Source organism: Lycorma delicatula, chromosome 12, assembly GCF_047948215.1.
Source record: "Lycorma delicatula isolate Av1 chromosome 12, ASM4794821v1, whole genome shotgun sequence".
In the NCBI taxonomy this organism is placed as follows: domain Eukaryota; kingdom Metazoa; phylum Arthropoda; class Insecta; order Hemiptera; family Fulgoridae; genus Lycorma; species Lycorma delicatula.
Window position 1 is genome coordinate 22,608,212 of NC_134466.1, and position 18,496 is coordinate 22,626,707.

General features: G+C 30.4%; 1 protein-coding gene across 2 annotated transcripts in view; it reads left to right on the forward strand.

The window, feature by feature from the left end:
* Positions 1 to 18,496, forward strand: part of cdi (serine/threonine kinase) — a 224,533-nt gene that overhangs the window by 137,730 nt on the left and 68,307 nt on the right. For both annotated transcript variants that reach the window (XM_075380121.1, XM_075380122.1), the window contains one exon: positions 15,072 to 15,120. In XM_075380121.1, coding sequence (XP_075236236.1) covers positions 15,072 to 15,120 — 49 coding nt within the window. The remainder of the gene's footprint in view (positions 1 to 15,071; positions 15,121 to 18,496) is intronic.

Here is an 18,496-nt window from a genome sequence, read left to right on the forward strand (position 1 = left end):
TAATTTTTATTAAATCGGTGATGTTTCTTCAATCTATTAATTGTATTTTTTAAAAAGACAATCGTTTTTCTTTAACTTAAAAGACAAGAGTACAAAAAAAAAAGAACAACTTGATTGCTTTTACAAAAGTAGCGTTCTTTGCATATATATTGTTCTGATTACTTAATTAATTGGTCTAACACAATCAAAAACTGAGAGAGAATTCGAGTAGAAATTTTTAAAATTTTTTTTGTTGAAATTTTAAGTCATCGCAAACGTTTCTAAGTGAATGTCAGGATGATTCTTTGAAGATAGAATCATAGAGGCAAAACGAATTTCGGTGTAATTCTTACAAGTTATTATGTACATTTTTTTTATTTAATCGCGTTATTTATTGATCGTATAATTAATCGTGTGATCTTTGTAGTCATCTGTTTGCATGATCAAAGTATAAGGTTAGTTTTTGCTTATAATCGTTAATTGTACGAATTACTAATTGTGTTTGCGATGACTTATTTTATGCCGTAATTTATTTTTCTACATAATTTATTATTAATAAATTTTATACGTATTTGAATTCTGTGTGATTATATTTGATGGTCGATTAATTTTTTTTTACCAAATTTTCGAAAAAAAATACGGGTTATACTTTCGGTCGCATGTTGTGAGTCTCAGAGGGATAAATTAATTTTCTCTACGTTTTTAGGTATGAGGAGTACGAAAATACAGTTCGCTTAAAATTTGGTTTCCTTTTATATAATATATCTGTATTTATAGAGCAACTTCTCCTGACTGACCGATTCATTAACGTCCAGCAAAAACTACCGATGATAAATTGATGAAAATTTGTATACACGTTCTTATTGTGTAAGTGCACGAAGAAAGATTTTTTTGAAATCCTAGTTAAAAGGGTTAAAACGGAGTAACAATGAAATTACTGTTTTTTTTTTTTTTTTTAATTTCTCGGTAATAAATGAATTTATCAACGTGTTTTTGCTGTGCGTAATTTTCATGAATTATTTAAAAAACCCAGTTTGCAGATTTTTTTCGAAATTCGGCATGAAAGGGGTGAAGAAAAGGGGAAAAAATCGTTTTCATATTTCTGACTTTATTAAACGAAATATTCATTAGACCCTGGGGGCTCTGAAATACTCTTCAAATAAACCTTTAAAAACTATTTTCGGTTTTTTTTAAATTAATATTTTTTAAGGAGTTCGACGGTGTACCGCGGGGCGACTCAGCGGACAGCCGCTACTGTACGTGCGACGCGACTGGCTGCACCTAATACTTTTTTCCTGTTAACTTCCGGGAATCACCCGGAAATGTATGAATGCGAATGAAGTGTAGTCTACAGTTTCAGATCGACACATTTTTGAGATGTGTCGTTAATTGAAACCCAACCACCAAAGAACAACGGTATCCACGATCTAGTATTCAAGTCCGAATAAAAGTAACTGCCTCTAGGATTTGAACGTTGGAACTCTCGAACCCGAAATCAGCTGATTTGCCAAGACGCGTTCACTACTAGACCAACCCGGTGGGTTGACTGGCTGCACCTGCCTCCAATTACTTGACTAAAAACATAAAAGAAAAGTAACTAAGAAATTAAAAAAAAAAAAAGAAAAGAGAAATGAAGTACGGTCACTTTCTAGTGATGTTTGTTCAGTAATGCTAAGAATCGAGCGAAATACATTTTTACTCGTACAAAGTATTTATAACTAATAATTTTAAGATGGAGAACAGAGTATTTGAAACCACTTCAAGAACCCACTAGATCACTTCAAGTTTCCGGTCCTTTTTTTTTTTCCTGTTTAGCCTCCAGTAACTACCGTTTAGATAATACTTCAGAGGATGAATGAGGATGATGTGTATGAGTGTGAATGAAGTGTAGTCTTGTACATTCTCAGTTCGACCATTCTCGAGAGAGATGTGTGGTTAATTGAAACCCAACCACCAAAGAACACCGGTATCCACGATCTAGTATTCAAGGCCGTGTAAAAATAGCAGTGAAAGTTTCCGGTCCTGTACTGACCAAACTGTTGACCTAAAGAAATTGCAATCCACTGATATATTTTATAAATCGAACCGGCTTTCATTCTTATTTATCATTATTATTTTCACAAGCATAAGTGTAATTAACATAGAGGGGTCCAAGGAGCAGAGCCCTTGGTTAGACTGGAGTGATGGCCGGCTAACTGTCTCTGACTGTGACAAGAAACGCAAGCAACCATGTGGTTGCAACTTATCCCGTATTTATTTTGAAGCAGTGTCTTATCGTTACTTCTTTCCCGGCGAATACATCTATAATAACTATATATTAAAGGGAAAAGTATGGTAATGTTATCAAAATTGGTCAAATCTTTACATTTTGTGGTCTGTTTAGTTCTTGTTCAAATTTTTTGTTAAGATATTAATCAAATATCAATATAAATATCAATTTTTTAATGAATTGTTAAGAGCTCGATTTCAGGCGGTGCTTCAACCTTATAGTCTTATTTGACCTGGCATTAGTTATTCTCAAAACTATCACAACCAATTTCAAGAGTAACAAGCATTTTATCTTCGGTAGTTGGATAAATGAGTAATAAAGTATACAGTTTATTTTTTTACTGGCCCGAATATAATTTTGATAATAATCAGCATACCTAGCCCACCGAATATATTTTACATTCATACCTGCAAATGACATCTTTCTTCTATTTATCACAAGGAATGGTTAAATATTGAATATCATTGCTTTCAGACAAATAAAAACCACCGAACTTGTTTCTCTCTTATTTCAAGTACTTTACGTGCGTTACAACCGTGGTAAGATTGAAACGCATACTGTGTAACAAGAAAAAATTCTTTTGTTTATTTTGAAGCAGTGCCCTATTGTTACTTCTTTCCTGGTGAATACAGCTAGAATAACTTTGTATTAAATGGAAATGTATGGTAATCGTATCAAAAATGGGCAAATCTTTACATTTTAGGGTCCGTTTAGTTCATCTAGATCAAAAAACATATGTACGTGCATATGTATGTGTGTCAAACTGTTTTTTCCCTTATCTCAAGATTTAACAAATAAATTTTTTTCTCCAAATTTGACTTAAATATTTTTATATACGTGTCATTGATCATTTTAATTTTTCTCCAAAATTCGTTTAGGTGTGGCGGGATATAGGGAGAAAACAATTTTCAATTTTTTTCAGAGTCATTTTAGAGTAAATTTTATTAAAGCAAACTTTAAAATAAGCTTTATTAAAGGAGGTGTTAGATTTAGAGAAAATGCAAATTTGTAAAGCTTAACATACTATTTATATATATATATATATATATATATATGTTATTATGGAAAAATTTAGGCTACAATCAATTTGAAAAATAAGTGTACTTCTGATCAAATTGAATGTTCCAAACAGGGTGGTGGTTAAAGTAAATGTTCATAATGGTGGCCGTCACATGTTTAAGAGACAAATTCAAGGTCCATGGAACAGCATGTGATGTATAGAAAGGCTGATCACGGTGACCTCGCACGGCTACAAGTATGAATCCTCGGTGCAGTGCTGGAACTGTTTCACCGTTCACCATAAAAATCTTTAAGGGAAGAGTCACGTGAGAGCGGTTTAAATGCTAGTAGTGTGCAACGCATTCTGAAGAAAGGCAAGTCACTGGTGCAACAGTTAAGTGATGACGATCCAGATCGAAAGGTACAGTTTTGTGAACGGATTCAGAGGTTTTACAGTTGAACTGGAATTTATGAGTAGCATTATTTGATCGAATGAAGTACAATTCAAATGTAATGGAACTGTCAGTAGGCGTAATTGTGTGTACTGGGCTGAAGATAATACCCACATTACTTTTGAAAAGGCTGTGAATTTGCCTGATATGAATGTGTGGTGTAGTTTGTCTCCAAGGGGACTCATTGGGCCTTTACACCAAACAGTGCACCACCATTTGGAACATTCAGTTTGACCAGAAAGTAGACTTATCTTTCAAATTGGACTGTAGCCTTAATTTTTCCAGAAATTTAACATTTTAGATAAGAAAGTAAATTTTCTCTATGACCTTCAAAGTATGTGTATACATTTATTTGAATCACCTGTATATATATATATATATATATATATATATATGAATGGTTTTAGAAAATGTTTTCCTAAGATTTATTCCCCACTTATAAAAAATAAATATTCTGTTATTTGTTTTTTTGGTTCTAACTCCTTTAAAATTTGTATTATTATTATTATTATTAGCTGGGTAAGTTATGTAATACTCTTTGTCTGCCTTTTTTTATTCTTTGTCAAAAGAAGAAACTTCTTAATTCGAGTCTTGTTTTATTAATTAATTTTATATTTAATGTTTTTTTGTTCATTCCTTACAATTATTAAATAATTTTGATAATCTCGTACTACGTTTATCCGAATAATTTACATAAAAGTATTTTAAACAAAAAAGTTACATTTTGGAAAAGATATAATTTGTAGATTTTTTATAATTTTTATAATTAATAATATTGATAATTTTCATAATTAATTAGCATGTCGATTTCATATTAGAAGTATTTTTTAATTTTTAAGTGAAAATTATTTTGTTAACTTTATGGAAAATAAAAGCTTATTCCCTTATTATAAACAGCTTTATCATTTCAAGTTTAATTTTGTCTTTTATTGAAATGCAGGTTTCTTGTCAATATGTGATTTTTTTTCAAATGGATGGTGGTTTTTTTTTTTAGGGTTATCCAAAGTTTGTATCGCAATGTTATCATCTTTCCGATGATAGAACGTGTTCCAATATGTTGATAGAGGCGTTATATTCTTTTATTTTATTTTATTCTGATGATAAGAAAACAAATTTTTGTTGTTTGTACCAAATTCCAAGCATGACCTGGGATTTGAACGTAGATCTTTGATAATAAGATTATTAGTTTACTTCCGCTCATAGTTATCCAAACAGTTACAGATTTGATTAGAATTGCTTACTTTTTTATATATATAGGGATGTATTTCATAGTAGCATATAAACAAATAAAAATTATAAAAAAATATGTTTTTTTTTTTTTTTTAATTTTGGGTTACTTTATAAGAATAAATTTTCTTTCCCTTTTTTTTTTTTGAAGTTTAATTAGTACATCTTATAAATACTTAACAATTATTTTTTCTTTCTTGTTCTGTTTAGCATCCAGAACCATTGTAAGGTATTACTTCTTGAGAGGTTGATATATATGAATGTAAATGAAGTGTAGTCTTGTATAGTCTGATATCGACCATATTACCTACTTACACTGATGTGTATGCAAAAAAATATAGTATAATATAGAAAAATATAGTATGAAATTAAATCAGTATTATTAAAAGGTTTTGACAGATTTAACTATTAAGTTTGGTATATATAGGCCTATTTGAAAAATATTTAACAGTCACACTTTCTTCTTATGGGTTTTTCTTTTATTTACTTTTTATATACATAACTAAATTTAAACGTTGTACAAGGTAATTTTACTAATAATAATAAATATACAAATTTGTATTATGCATCGGCTAACATGCATTGTTTATTTATAAAAAAAGTAAATAGTTTATATAGAAACATGTAACAACGTAGCATCACTATAGCGTATCATCTTAAAAACTATTATACATTCTTATTTGATATGGTTTTCACTTTATATTAATTAGTACTTATTTAATTAACTAATTAATTCCTTCCTTTCCATCACTCTCTCTCTTTCTGCACTCACTTGCCATTCACTCACACACTAATTTTGTTTAAATGTTTAGATTCGGTCGTCGGTAAATTTACTACTTCTGTTTCTTTTATATCATTAAATTTTTCCGTGGGATTGGCTGTGTTACATGAAGTTAAAATTGGAAAGTATTCTTTTAAGTCTATCGCTTCTTCTTAATCATTGTTATTATTATGACTAGTGATGTTGTATCGTATCATTTTATCGAGTTTCATTTCCTTTATAATAATAATAATAATAATTTTATTATTATTATTTTATATTAATTATAATGGAATGCTAAACTTATTTCTTTATTTACGGTTATTAAATTTGTTTCACATATTTTGTAATACATAATTTTTTTCTTATTTTTAAACAAACATTATGGATTATACCGTTTTGATAAAATTATTATTTTTCAGTAACCGCATTTGCATTTGAATTTGAATTCATTTAAATTAAATGATTTTGTATTATGATGTAACGATTTGAAACATCAACGGTGGCAGAATTTATTTAGGTAAAGAAAGCAATTGATGCTTTTGAGGGTGTTTAAGAGTATTGTGAATGTAGAAGCAAACAAATGCGTCAATTCTCAAACAACATGTTCAGAAAAGTACTAGCTTAGCTCTCAACTTTCTAAAAACAAGAATTGAAAATATGGTTTTTAGATTTTAGTGCACTTATATTTTTTTTAGTAAATTATATTCTTTTTAGTTTAGTATATGTAGGCCTATGAAAAACAACCATCCATCAGAAAAAAAGCTATTCTTAAGAAATGCAAAGGTGAGAAACGTGCAACTAAATAAAAATAAGAAAAGCAACAATGAAAAATGATGTAGATTGGTAGAACTACGGCTAAGGCTTTAATTTTAATTAAGCCAAGACTGTAATCGCATGATTAGTTCATGTATTATTCTGTTTAAATATTTTGTTTTAAGAATAAAACTGAAGTAAATTCTTACGACTAGGAGTGTAAAGTAAAAGGTTTTGCTTCTTAACTAAAGATAGGATTGCTTTTGTTTTATGAATAATATATATCTTTTACTGAACTCTGTTGGTTAAATTGTTTAAAAGATTTGCTGTATAATGTTTTTTCTTTCACAATCAGCTATTTTTGTGATTACACTTTTTATAAAAGGTTAATGGCAATTGAATTTTCATAATTCTATTTAAGGAGTTTTTACAACTGCCGTATTTTAACTAGAAATTGATTCAAATGCAGATTGTGATTATAGTTTAATTGAAAGGTTATAAAATGAATATGGCGACCATATTGTTTGAAAACCCCTAAATTCTACTAAAGTTTTTTAATTTCTCCTTCACATCTGAATTCTTCCATCAAGTCAGGGTATACCAGTACTTATAAATATTTTCTCTTATCGCTTTCAACAATTCAATGTTCACGATACATTCTTTTTCTGAGAATCAATATATAATTTTATAACCACTTATTAAGACATAAAATACGATTTTCATATATTTTACGTTGGAATACACTTCAAATTCATAAAATTTTTGTTATTTTGTTGTAGTAGGTTTGTGACACAGTCTAATGTCACTGACTTTCTGATTTTTTCTTTTACTTATACACGTTGATGGATTAACATCTGATGGATTAACTTATACATATTGATGGGTTAGTCTAGTGGATAAACTCATTGATCGCAAAATCAACTGATTTTCAAAGTCCAGAATTCTAAGGTTACAGTCCTTGTAAAGGCTACAGATTAATTCTATATGGATCTGAATGCTAGACTGTGGATACCGGTGTTCTTTGGTGGTTGAGTTCACACATCTCAGGAGTCTTTCTTTTTTTTCCTGTTTACCTCTGGAACCATAAAGTATTACTTCAGAGGTTGAATGAGGATGATGTGTATGAATGTAAATGAAGTGTTATCTTGTACGGTCTCAGTTCGACCATTCCTTAGATGTGGGGTTAGTTGAAGCCCAATTACCAAAGAACGCCGGTAACCATGATCTAGTATTCAAATTCACGTTTAGCAGTTGCCTTAGCTTATTGCAGACTTACATGTTTACCGGTACATTTACAATTATACTGCAGCTATGTCAGATCTGGCAAGTCAGCAGCCAAAAGTGGTAATTTTCTTACATATAAACACAAGCGTGCGCACGCATGAAAGCAGTAGCTGGAAAACTGGTTGGAGAAAACAAAGTAACAAAAATATTGAAGGAGTTGCTTCAAAATGGTGAAGTTTAAAAATTTTCTGAATTTTATTGTCGTCCATTTTATTATATGAACCGTTATAGGATTTTTTAAATTAAAAAATCTTTAGTTTATGGTGCGTATAAAAAATTATTACTCGACCACTAGAAGACTTTTTCCAAAAAAATAAGATTGAACACGAATGAGTTTGTTTGGTGAAGAGTAAAGCTTGAAGAAAAAACACGGATCAATTGAGAAGCACCTCCTACTATAATGACTGAAATAAAAAATAATTCGTTGTAGTTTTTTTAACATTTTGAAGACAATATCAAATTAAAAACAAAATATTGATTCGGGTAGGATTTCAAAACATCAAAATTTAACAATTATTTTTAATTTTTAACGCTAATATTTGCCTTCCTGCATGAAAGATGCAATTTGTAGGACTATCCAGGCCTGAATTGTTCATGCTATCACCTGTAAAAACTTTCTTCCAGCAACCACTAGTGTGTTGTTGGTTTCTAATTAACAACATATTCTATTGCGGCACTCCAGAGATGTGACATGTCACATTTATACTCGCACGTCAGGTAAAATTAAGGGATGCAAAAGTTAGGATCCCTATAAATCTCAATTCACCATTACTATTCAACATTTGAGGAATTTCTTCTTTTATTTCCTGTTTAGCCTCCGGTAACTACCGTTCAGATAATACTTCAGAGGATGAATGAGGATAATATGTATGAGTTAAATGAAGTGTAGTCTTGTACAGTCTCAAGTCGACCATTCTCGAGAGAGATGTGTGATTAATTGAAACCCAACTACCAAAGAACACCGGTATCCGTGTAAAAATAACTCGCTTTACTAGGACTTGAACGCTGGAACTCTCGACTTCCAAATCAGGTGATTTGGGAAGACGTGTTCACCGCTTAACCAACCCGGTGGGTTGAGGAAATTCTAGATTACAAGAACCAAACATTCAATGAAAATAAACATAAAAAAACATTTTTATGATATCGTTAACTATTTATAAAAAATAAATTATTAAATTTTAAAAAGGAATCATCGATCATACAGAAGTAATAGATTTAGTATTTGTCTTGTAATTGACCTCCATGATGGAGTGGTAGTGTGATATCTGTCTTTCATCCAGAAGTTCCTCTTTTCAAACCTCAGTCAAGCTTGGAATTTTTCATACATTACAAAAATTTATCTCTTCTTATTAACAGTAATTCTAATCGGGTTAGTGACTGTTGTTATTTACATAAATAAATAAATCATATGTAATTGTTTTCAAGTATTATAAAATATGTTTATTTTATCGAAGAATTTTAGTATGTATTTGTCAATCCTTTTATCAGAATGTATGTCATTTACTGATAACCGATTCTTTTTTCAGACATGTTAACTAAAATGAAATTATGCTTAATAAATATATAAAATTTATAGTTTGATTTATGAGATTTACAGATTTGATTTGTTAACTTGATAAATGCATGTTATTATTTTGATTAGTTCAATTAATCGCATAATATTTATAAAAGATAGTTGAATTTATAGCTTTAAATAATTCTATGTTATTCAGTTTTATTATATGAAATAAACAGATTGATTTGGTAAACAATCTTTTTTACTATACAACATAACTCATTTTATTATTCCCGTATTATTATAATCATTGAATGTGTGTTATGAGAAAGTATGAAGTTTTATACGACAATCAACATATAATTTTTGGTGGAATTTTTTTCTATTAACACCAAATAGGAAACAAGAGTTCTTAAATAAGTCCATATTCAGAACCACCCTACTAAACCACACGTAACTACAAATGTCTCCATGTTGTAGCATAGATATCGTTAATTCTGTCCAAAGCCTACACAACATTATAGGAGAAGAAATGATGATGAAGATTAACAGTAAAAGAGTGAATTGAGAGAAAAACTCATCAAAATGGGACGCTTGAGTTAGATAACTACTCCATTACAATGGAGCAACTGAAATCGTGTCATATGTTTTTGAATACTGCTTCCTGTGCTAAAAAATTAGTTCAGTAATAAATTATTCATATTTAAAAAAATAGATATTAAAATTTTGTACAAAATTATTAAAGAAAATTCAATCTGGAAATTTTCTAAGTAGTGATTATGTCATCTTGAAAGATTGAAGTTTTATTTGGTTGTCCTTTATACTGAAGTTTGATTGTACATCTGTATTGTATTTTGTTATAATTCACATAGATGGTGTGATTAAATAACATTTTTAAACATCTTAATAAATTTTTACATTATCCAGGAATGTAACTTGATCGATTAGTTTTATTTTTCCTAATCATTTACATATTTCACATTATTTCAAGATAATTTTATTTTATTACTACATTTTTTCTTATTCTATTTTAGTTTTTCTGGTATTTATTTTATATTTTAATAAATATATTTTTCATTTCCTCTTAATTATTTTCAGTTATTCAGTACTTTGAGTTTGTGTTTTTTTTTGTTAGGTGATTGAAATGTAATGATCGTCTTTGATCTGAAACAAAACAAGCTGTTCTCAAGAATACCAACCATCATATGCTAAGTCTGTTAGTAGAGATAAGGGTTGAAATATTTACCCGAAGAGACTGGTGTATAATGAAGATCATTCTTCTAAGTGAAAGTAATTCTTACTAGTATCAGTTGCACTTTAGGTACTGTATGTGCATTACTGCCGTAAGAATGTATGAGACAGATAGCGCAAAGCAACAGATTTATAAATCCCTTTCTGAGGAAATTGATTATACTTACTGTCTTCCTTCAGCGTGTTCATATTAATTATGTTTTCTGTTTCTAGTACACAGTGTTCAAAACGTTAAAGTAACCTTATGGGAAAATTAATAAGTTACAATAATCGTTGAAAGTGGCCTCCATTATGCGATTCGCATAATTGAATGGTCTTAACACATGTAATGTTTGTTAAGGAATTGCAGCGACACGTTTAATTTCACTCTGCAATTCAGGAACGGTGTGAGGATGAATTTTGTAAGCAGCGTCCTTAAGGTATCCCCACAAGAAAAAGACAGGAGCGGATAAATCAGGAGACTGAGGGGCCACAACCCATTTCAAAATCACTTTTCTGTGAAAACACTGATCCAAGAAAGTCATAGTGCTGTTGGCTGTATGAGTTGTAGTATTGTCCTGCTGAAACCACGTGTATTGTGTAGCCAGTCTGCAGGTTACAAATTGTTCCACCATCTGTTTGTAGCGCTCACTGTTCACCGTGCCTTGAAAGAATATCATGAAGATTCACCTATGCGATATTGCTAGACAAACACCCACTTTTTGTCTGCGCAGAGGAGACTCGTGCACCTGATGTGGATTTTCTCTACACCAACTGTGTGAATTCTGTGCATTCATCTATCGCCTTGTCAGACCAAAACCAATCGTCAAGTTCTTCCCCGTTTGGCATTACAGATGACATGAACTGCTGATATAAAGCTACACATTTTCAGTGTCTGCAGGTAACAACTCGTGAAGAACACAAATTCTGTATGGATGCATCTTTAAACACTTGCACGATGCGGGCACTACCGATGGAGAGATCAGACTGGCTAGATAGGTATCGCACAGATGTCTTGGGACTAACAGAATATGCAGCCTGCATATTGATCAAACTTTCTGGTTTTATCACTTTTGGTCGACCACTTTTGACTCCATCTGGCACGTTCCTGTCTATTGAAACTTGTCGTACAGCCACTTGATGGGGGACTTTTTGGTTCATTCACACTGTACTTTTCTGTGAAGGCATTCTCGGTCTGGGCATAACTGACACATCGAATGTAATGGGAGACAGTGAATATTTTCTGCTGCATTTTCTTCTATTAAACCTGTAGCAAAAGAAGGAAACATTCTTCCATAAGGCTGCATCATGATTTGAACACTGTGTGTTTGTGTGTGTGTGTGTGTGTGTATTGTTTTTTATTTAAAAATATAATTTTAGAATTTCGAATATGTACTTGTCTCTTTTATATTTTAGTTACAGAAAACCGTAGTTTATCTTCAGGATGTCTCTATCACAGTAAAGTTCTTTCTTCGCCTAACACACTTCTTCCCTCTATCTATTAGTGGCAAGGGATATCATTCAAATTTTTCTTTATGTGATTTGCTTATCTGTTAGAAAAAAAATGTTACTTTAACTTTTTTTTGATCAGGTTTTTTTAATTGTCCAAGCAATTGTTCTTTAAAAATATCTATTTATTATTTATATATTTATTCCATTGAATACTAATACATAATAAATGTGATTATTACAAGGCATTGTTAACCATCTTTTCCGTATTTCTGGTTAGTTGTGTAAAGAAAGTCAGTAATGTATAGTCAGTTATTAATGCGAATACAGTAATTAGCTTCTTATTAATATATTATGTCTACTTTGTTAATGTAAATTAAATTAGGCGGCTTCTTGTGGGATGTGAATATTTGTTTATTGATCTTTAATTACAAGTTGATTTCAGTTAAATGCCACGAATTATTTGCTCAAAAAAATCTCAATTAGAATTTCTTGCATCTCCTTTAAGCTGATATTTCACTTCTTTTAATTATATTTTTATAAGATATTCGTGAAATATATTCAGTAATAATTACACTTAAAATTGATATTTTTTATACAGCCAGCAGTTTAAAACAATGCATTTTGTTATAATAATGTTTTTTTTTTCTATATGATAGTACAGTTAATAATTTTTTTAACCCGTTCACACATGCAACAATGACAATAAAATATGTTTAAAAGTGCAGTTAAATATAAATACAGTAATACACGCAATAAAGTTGCAGTTAAAAACGAGATGTCCTGATTACAAAATATCATAATATTCTAGGTCATAGTGTTAGTAAAAAGAGAAATTTTAAGAAACATCTTTTCTTATAATTTATTACATTATGAATAAAAAGCAATAATGGTAATCTTAGAAATAATAATAATAATAACTTATAGGTTGGTGAAAGGATAATAAATTTAGTTCATTAATTTAATGGAAAATGGGGAATTTACCATTAAATCTAATGGTAAATGTAATAAAAAGAAAAAAAATTCTTCATAAAGATACAAAAAATGAATTATTTTTTTGTAAAGTTTATTTTTATCATTACAGTTGTAATGTTATTTGGTAAATTAATTCGTTTATGAACCTGCGCTTACGATACTCCTCCCAAGTCTAGCTTTTATCTCAGTAAACCTGTGTTTGAGTGCAATTGAATATATATTGGAATACTTATATTAGCTACTATAGTAGTGTAACTGTTTGTTTAGGATTAAATAAAAAAAACATTGTTCTTGAGTTCTTAGTCTAAATATAGATAAAACTATCTTTTCAACTGTAATTCAAGTGATAACATGTTGTGAGCACTATAATTCCATTCGTATTGTTTTTGGAAGAGATTAATTTTATGGGATTTCAGCTATTAAATAATACTGTTCAACCCCTAATCAGGAAATGAAGGTTCATTATATTTCTACAGGCAGCTACTTTTTCGTACGACTGCACGGTCCCCTTACGGTCCTCATATACTCAGGAATATCATAAATCCTATTATTTATTTTCGAAATATTTTCATGTATCCATTCTAAAATATCTTTACTTCTTCAAAGTTTTAATTTTCTACGTATTTTTTTTTTATATCCTAGGCATGTTTTGGGTTTTTTCTTTTCATAAGGTTAGAGGATTAGCCCCGTAATCAACTTCCCCTCAACATGGAGAACTGGACAATTTATAATCAGCGTTTTCTTTTTATAACTCTTGATAATTTATCATGAAATTACTTGGCAGGAATTCTAGTTTGGAACAGCCCTGGATATTTTATTTTTTCGGTATCCATCATATCCAGTAACAAACCCAAACTCTTCATTCCATTCACCTTCTCAAAAGGGGTTTGGGAAATAGCAACTTCACAAGAATATTATAGAGTTAAAACAAGAGATAAATATTAAAGATTAAAAAACATAACTGCCAAAAAAAAAACATTGCTGATAAACATTGTTCTTTAATATAGGATTAAAGAGTGTACGGGTGAAAGTCAGCACAGCTTGAGCTGCTATGGTGGAACAAACATTCATACATATGCCCTTAAATACATTTCACTCCTTTTTGAGCAGTCGTGTAAAAACACCAGTAAGACAACAACTTTACATTATGAGATTCGAGGTTTCTGAGTCATACAAATGAAGCGTTGAGATGCGAGTGTTCAGAAATGACTCGTTCATCTGATAGATTTTTTCAAATTTTTTAAATATATATTTATATAGCATGTGACACCCCTGGTAAAGTAAGAATTCTATTGCAGGGTCATTCATCTAAATCGGTTCAGCCATTGAAATGCTACGGTGGAACAAACATACATATTATATACGCACATACATATACCCAAAATACTTACACTTCTTTACAGCAATCGTGTAAACAAGAAATCAGATAACCGTTCAGTTTTTAAATAAAAATAATATAAAACAAGAAAAGAAAATATAAAAATTTAATTGATTTAAGAAATAAAATACATTAAAAAGGCTGAGAAAATGTTAATTTTTTTGTTCCCTTAGTAGAAATAAATTGTGTTTTAAGAATTGCAGAATCATTTTTCCGAAAGTATGAGGATAAAAACCATTTAGTGAATTTGACAACCTAGAGGTCATACTTGTGAGAGTTTGTACATCTAGAATTAAAAATTGATTGTTCGAGAAATTAATTAAAAGTTGATAATGATAGTAATTTTTTTCAGGTAATTCAGTAAAAATCCAGTTGACCATTGGATAATGAGAAATATCTACATTCATCAGAATCTCAGTTTAAAACAAACAAATTTAACCAGTTTATAGTTTCAGGAGTACTTTTAGGCCATATTCTCATATATATCATATTCTCAATTCTCAGGAGAATAGAATATTTTTATTCAATGTGGTATATTACTGATCAATCTTTTTATTTAAATATTTGCTACAACAAAATTGATTTGCCCCCATCAATTAATAAGCCATTGTGAAACAAGTGGCTGTCCTTAAGGTACACTGTAATTTATTCCCACCTTCGGATGGCATTTAGAATTATCAAAGTTAATTGTTAAGTTCAACCGATTTGAAGTATATTATGTATATATGTTAAGTATATGATGTTTGTTGATTTTAATTCCAACAAAAATTGTTGTAAAAATGGAGAAATTAATTTGCTTATTTTTTATTTTGTTTTAGATTTATGGGTGTTTGTGTACATGAAGGTCAACTTCATGCTTTGACTGAGGTAATTAAATTTATTGTTATATACAGTAGTTATTAATTAATATAGTACAACGTAATTAATCAATATTTAATATAATACTATGTGCTCTTAAAATCTTTCTTATTATTTGTTGTTGGTTTGTACATGGAAAAATAAAAAAATTGTATTTTGGTATGCAGAGATGCTTTAAAATTTCCAAAAGTATTATTTATTTACATTATTTTATTTTCAAAATATTCCTGAATAAACATAAAAAAATAACAGATGTGTTACTGATTAATAACAAATTACTTAAAATGAAATATTTCTCTTAAAAAGTTTATATTTTATATTTGCTTTAAACTTTATATTTGTTTTAAAAGTGTTATTTTCTTAATGTCAACATCAGTTTTGCTTAATCACTTGTGATAAAATGTACGTTTTAGCAGTACACAGCATATCACTTGTTTAAATGCTTTGTAAAAATTCTTTTGTGTTTTATTATCATTCGATGAAAATTTATTATCCGAGTCACAAAAAATTACTACTTTTACCATTGTTGTTGCATAAAATGTCATTGTACATATGCTGCAGAATAATACAATTCATATTTACACACAATCAATAAATGAGGTTATAAAAATTCTAAAATATAATGATTATCAAATTCAATGATAAAAACATATATCATTTTAAAGAGTAAGGTTTAAACAGAATTATTACAATGAATTCTACCGGTTACAGCCTTAAATATGAAAGTAAAAATCTTTAGAATTAATTAAAGAAAAAGGGTATAATCATCGTCTTGTAGACTTCAAGTCCTTTTAGGCTACTTCTAAGCATTATATAATGAGTACGAAGAATATGTAACAAGAAATATCATACAAAGGGATAAGGTATATATCACAGTTAAACAATTTTAAAAATGACCCTTGATCACCGTGCTCTCCTATCATTTTTGGGTTTAAGGGGCCAGAATTGAATAAAAGAGATACAAAATTAAAGATAATTACAAGCCGCAATACTGTTAATTTTATATAGTCTCATGTTTTATATAAAAAAATGAAGTGTATTGTGCTGTGTTAGTAATTTTGTGTTAGATACTGCTTGTAAAATTTCACAAAACTTACTTTATTTGGAATATTTTATTCATGTAAAATTTTACTGACTCAAGTACCTTTTACATTCCATAAGTTTTACCGGTATACCGGTATCCACTTTCAAGTGTTCAAATTCTTATAAAAGCTACCGACTTTCACTGGGATTCAAACTTGAGAATCTTCGTTTTCAAAAATCAACTGTTAAACAACTGTTTTGCATCAATGAGTTCACCGCTAGACTAGTCCAGTGGGCTTTTTTTTTATTTATGTTTTTTTTAACTTTACGTGAAATTTATCTTTTTTCTCTTTAAAAATGATTCCTTCGTTACTTTGTACTTCTGTGGAGTTCAACACGTAGATTTTTTGCATTGTTGTATTTTTTTTATATAGTGCAGTTTAAAGAATGTTCTATTCAATTGTATGGTCTAACCTTGAGAAATTAACTAGATGAGTATAAAAAAAAGGCTATCTCGGTGACTATTTTAATGGGTTCTGTTTGGATTTATTACTTAACTTTATTTAAAAAAAAATAATAATAAAAGAATTAAAAATTATTGAATGATTTTTCTTGTAATATTTACAGTTTTGAAGGTTCAATGTGGAATCTGAGAAAAACTACATTCCTTTATGCAAGATGTGCTTAAAATTTATATACAAATTGGCATCACTTCAAATTCAGGAATTGATTTAATGTGTGAAATTTTATTTAGAAAAAATCTTCTAAACTGTAGAAAATAAAAAAAGGTGATAACAGTATTATACTTATAAGATTTATACTATAAAAATTAAAGAAACCACCGTAAATAAGATACTAGAATGAGTCTAAAAGGCCTGTTCCAGTCCCGATCTCTTTATTCATACCTCTGTTTCTTTTTCCAGTTTGGCATTCACACCAGTTGTCTCTCCATTTAAATATCAGTCTTGTCAAATGCCATTATTTTTCTTTTTTTAAATCAACTTCATGTAACAGTTTGTAGCCAGATGAAGGTGAATTTTCTTAGGACAATGTCATGGTTCTTTTTCTTTTTGTGGATTACCCAAGTTTTTGCTTCTCTACATTAAATAACCTTCTCTATGAATCATGAGACCTTGCCGTTGGTGAGGGGGCTTGAGTGCTCAGGGATACAGAGTAGCTGGACCGAAGGTGCAACCATATCGGAGAGGTATCTGTTGAGAGCCAGACTAAGGAATGATTCCTGAAAGAGGGCAGCAGCTCTTTCAGTAGTTGTTAGGGGCGTGAGTCAGGACGACTTAAACGGCCGTATCAACATCACTCAGTCCTCTGAGTACTGCGCAGCTGAAAGCAATGGAAAACTACAGCTGCTTTTTTTCCAAGAAAATGTGGCTCTGCATTTTCACATATACAATAATGGAGGCGCCTTCCTTGGTAAAATATTCCGGAGGTAAAATAGTCCCCCGTTCGGATCTCCGGGTGGGGACTACTAAGGAAGGGGTCACCAGAAAATTAAAAAATAACATTCTACGAGTCGGAGCGTGGAATGTTAGAAGCTTAAAAAAGGTTGGTAGGCTAGAGAATTTAAAAAGGGAAATGGATAGGGTAAACGTGGATATAGTAGGAATTAGTGAGGTTCGGTGGGAAGAGGAAGGCGACTTTTGGTCGGGTGACTTTAGAGTAATTAACTCAGCGTCAAATAATGGGCAGGCAGGAGTAGGTTTCGTGATGAACAAGAAAATAGGGAGGAGAGTGGAGTATTTCAAGACGCATAGCGATAGAGTCATTGTAATAAGGATAAATTCAAAACCTAAACCGACAACGATTGTTAACGTCTATATGCCTACAAGCGCCCATGATGATGATGAGGTAGAATGTGTATACGAAGAGATTGATGAAGCAATTAAACACGTAAAAGGAGATGAAAATTTAATAATAGTTGGAGATTGGAATGCAAGCATTGGAAAAGGCAAGGAAGGAAATATAGTGGGTGAATACGGGCTGGGCAAAAGGAATGAAAGAGGGGACCGACTTATAGAGTTTTGCACGAAGTATAATTTAGTAATTGCCAACACCCAATTTAAAAATCATAATAGAAGAATATACACTTGGAAAAAGCCAGGCGATACTGGAAGGTATCAGATAGATTATATCATGGTTAAGCAAAGATTTAGAAATCAACTCGTTGACTGCAAAACATACCCTGGAGCAGACATTGATAGCGACCATAATTTGGTGATAATGAAATGTAGATTGGGGCTTAAAAACCTGAAGAAAAGGTGTCAGATGAATCGGTGGAATTTAGAGAAGCTTGCGGAAGAGGAGGTAAAGAAGATTTTTGAGGAGGACATCGCTAGAGGTCTGA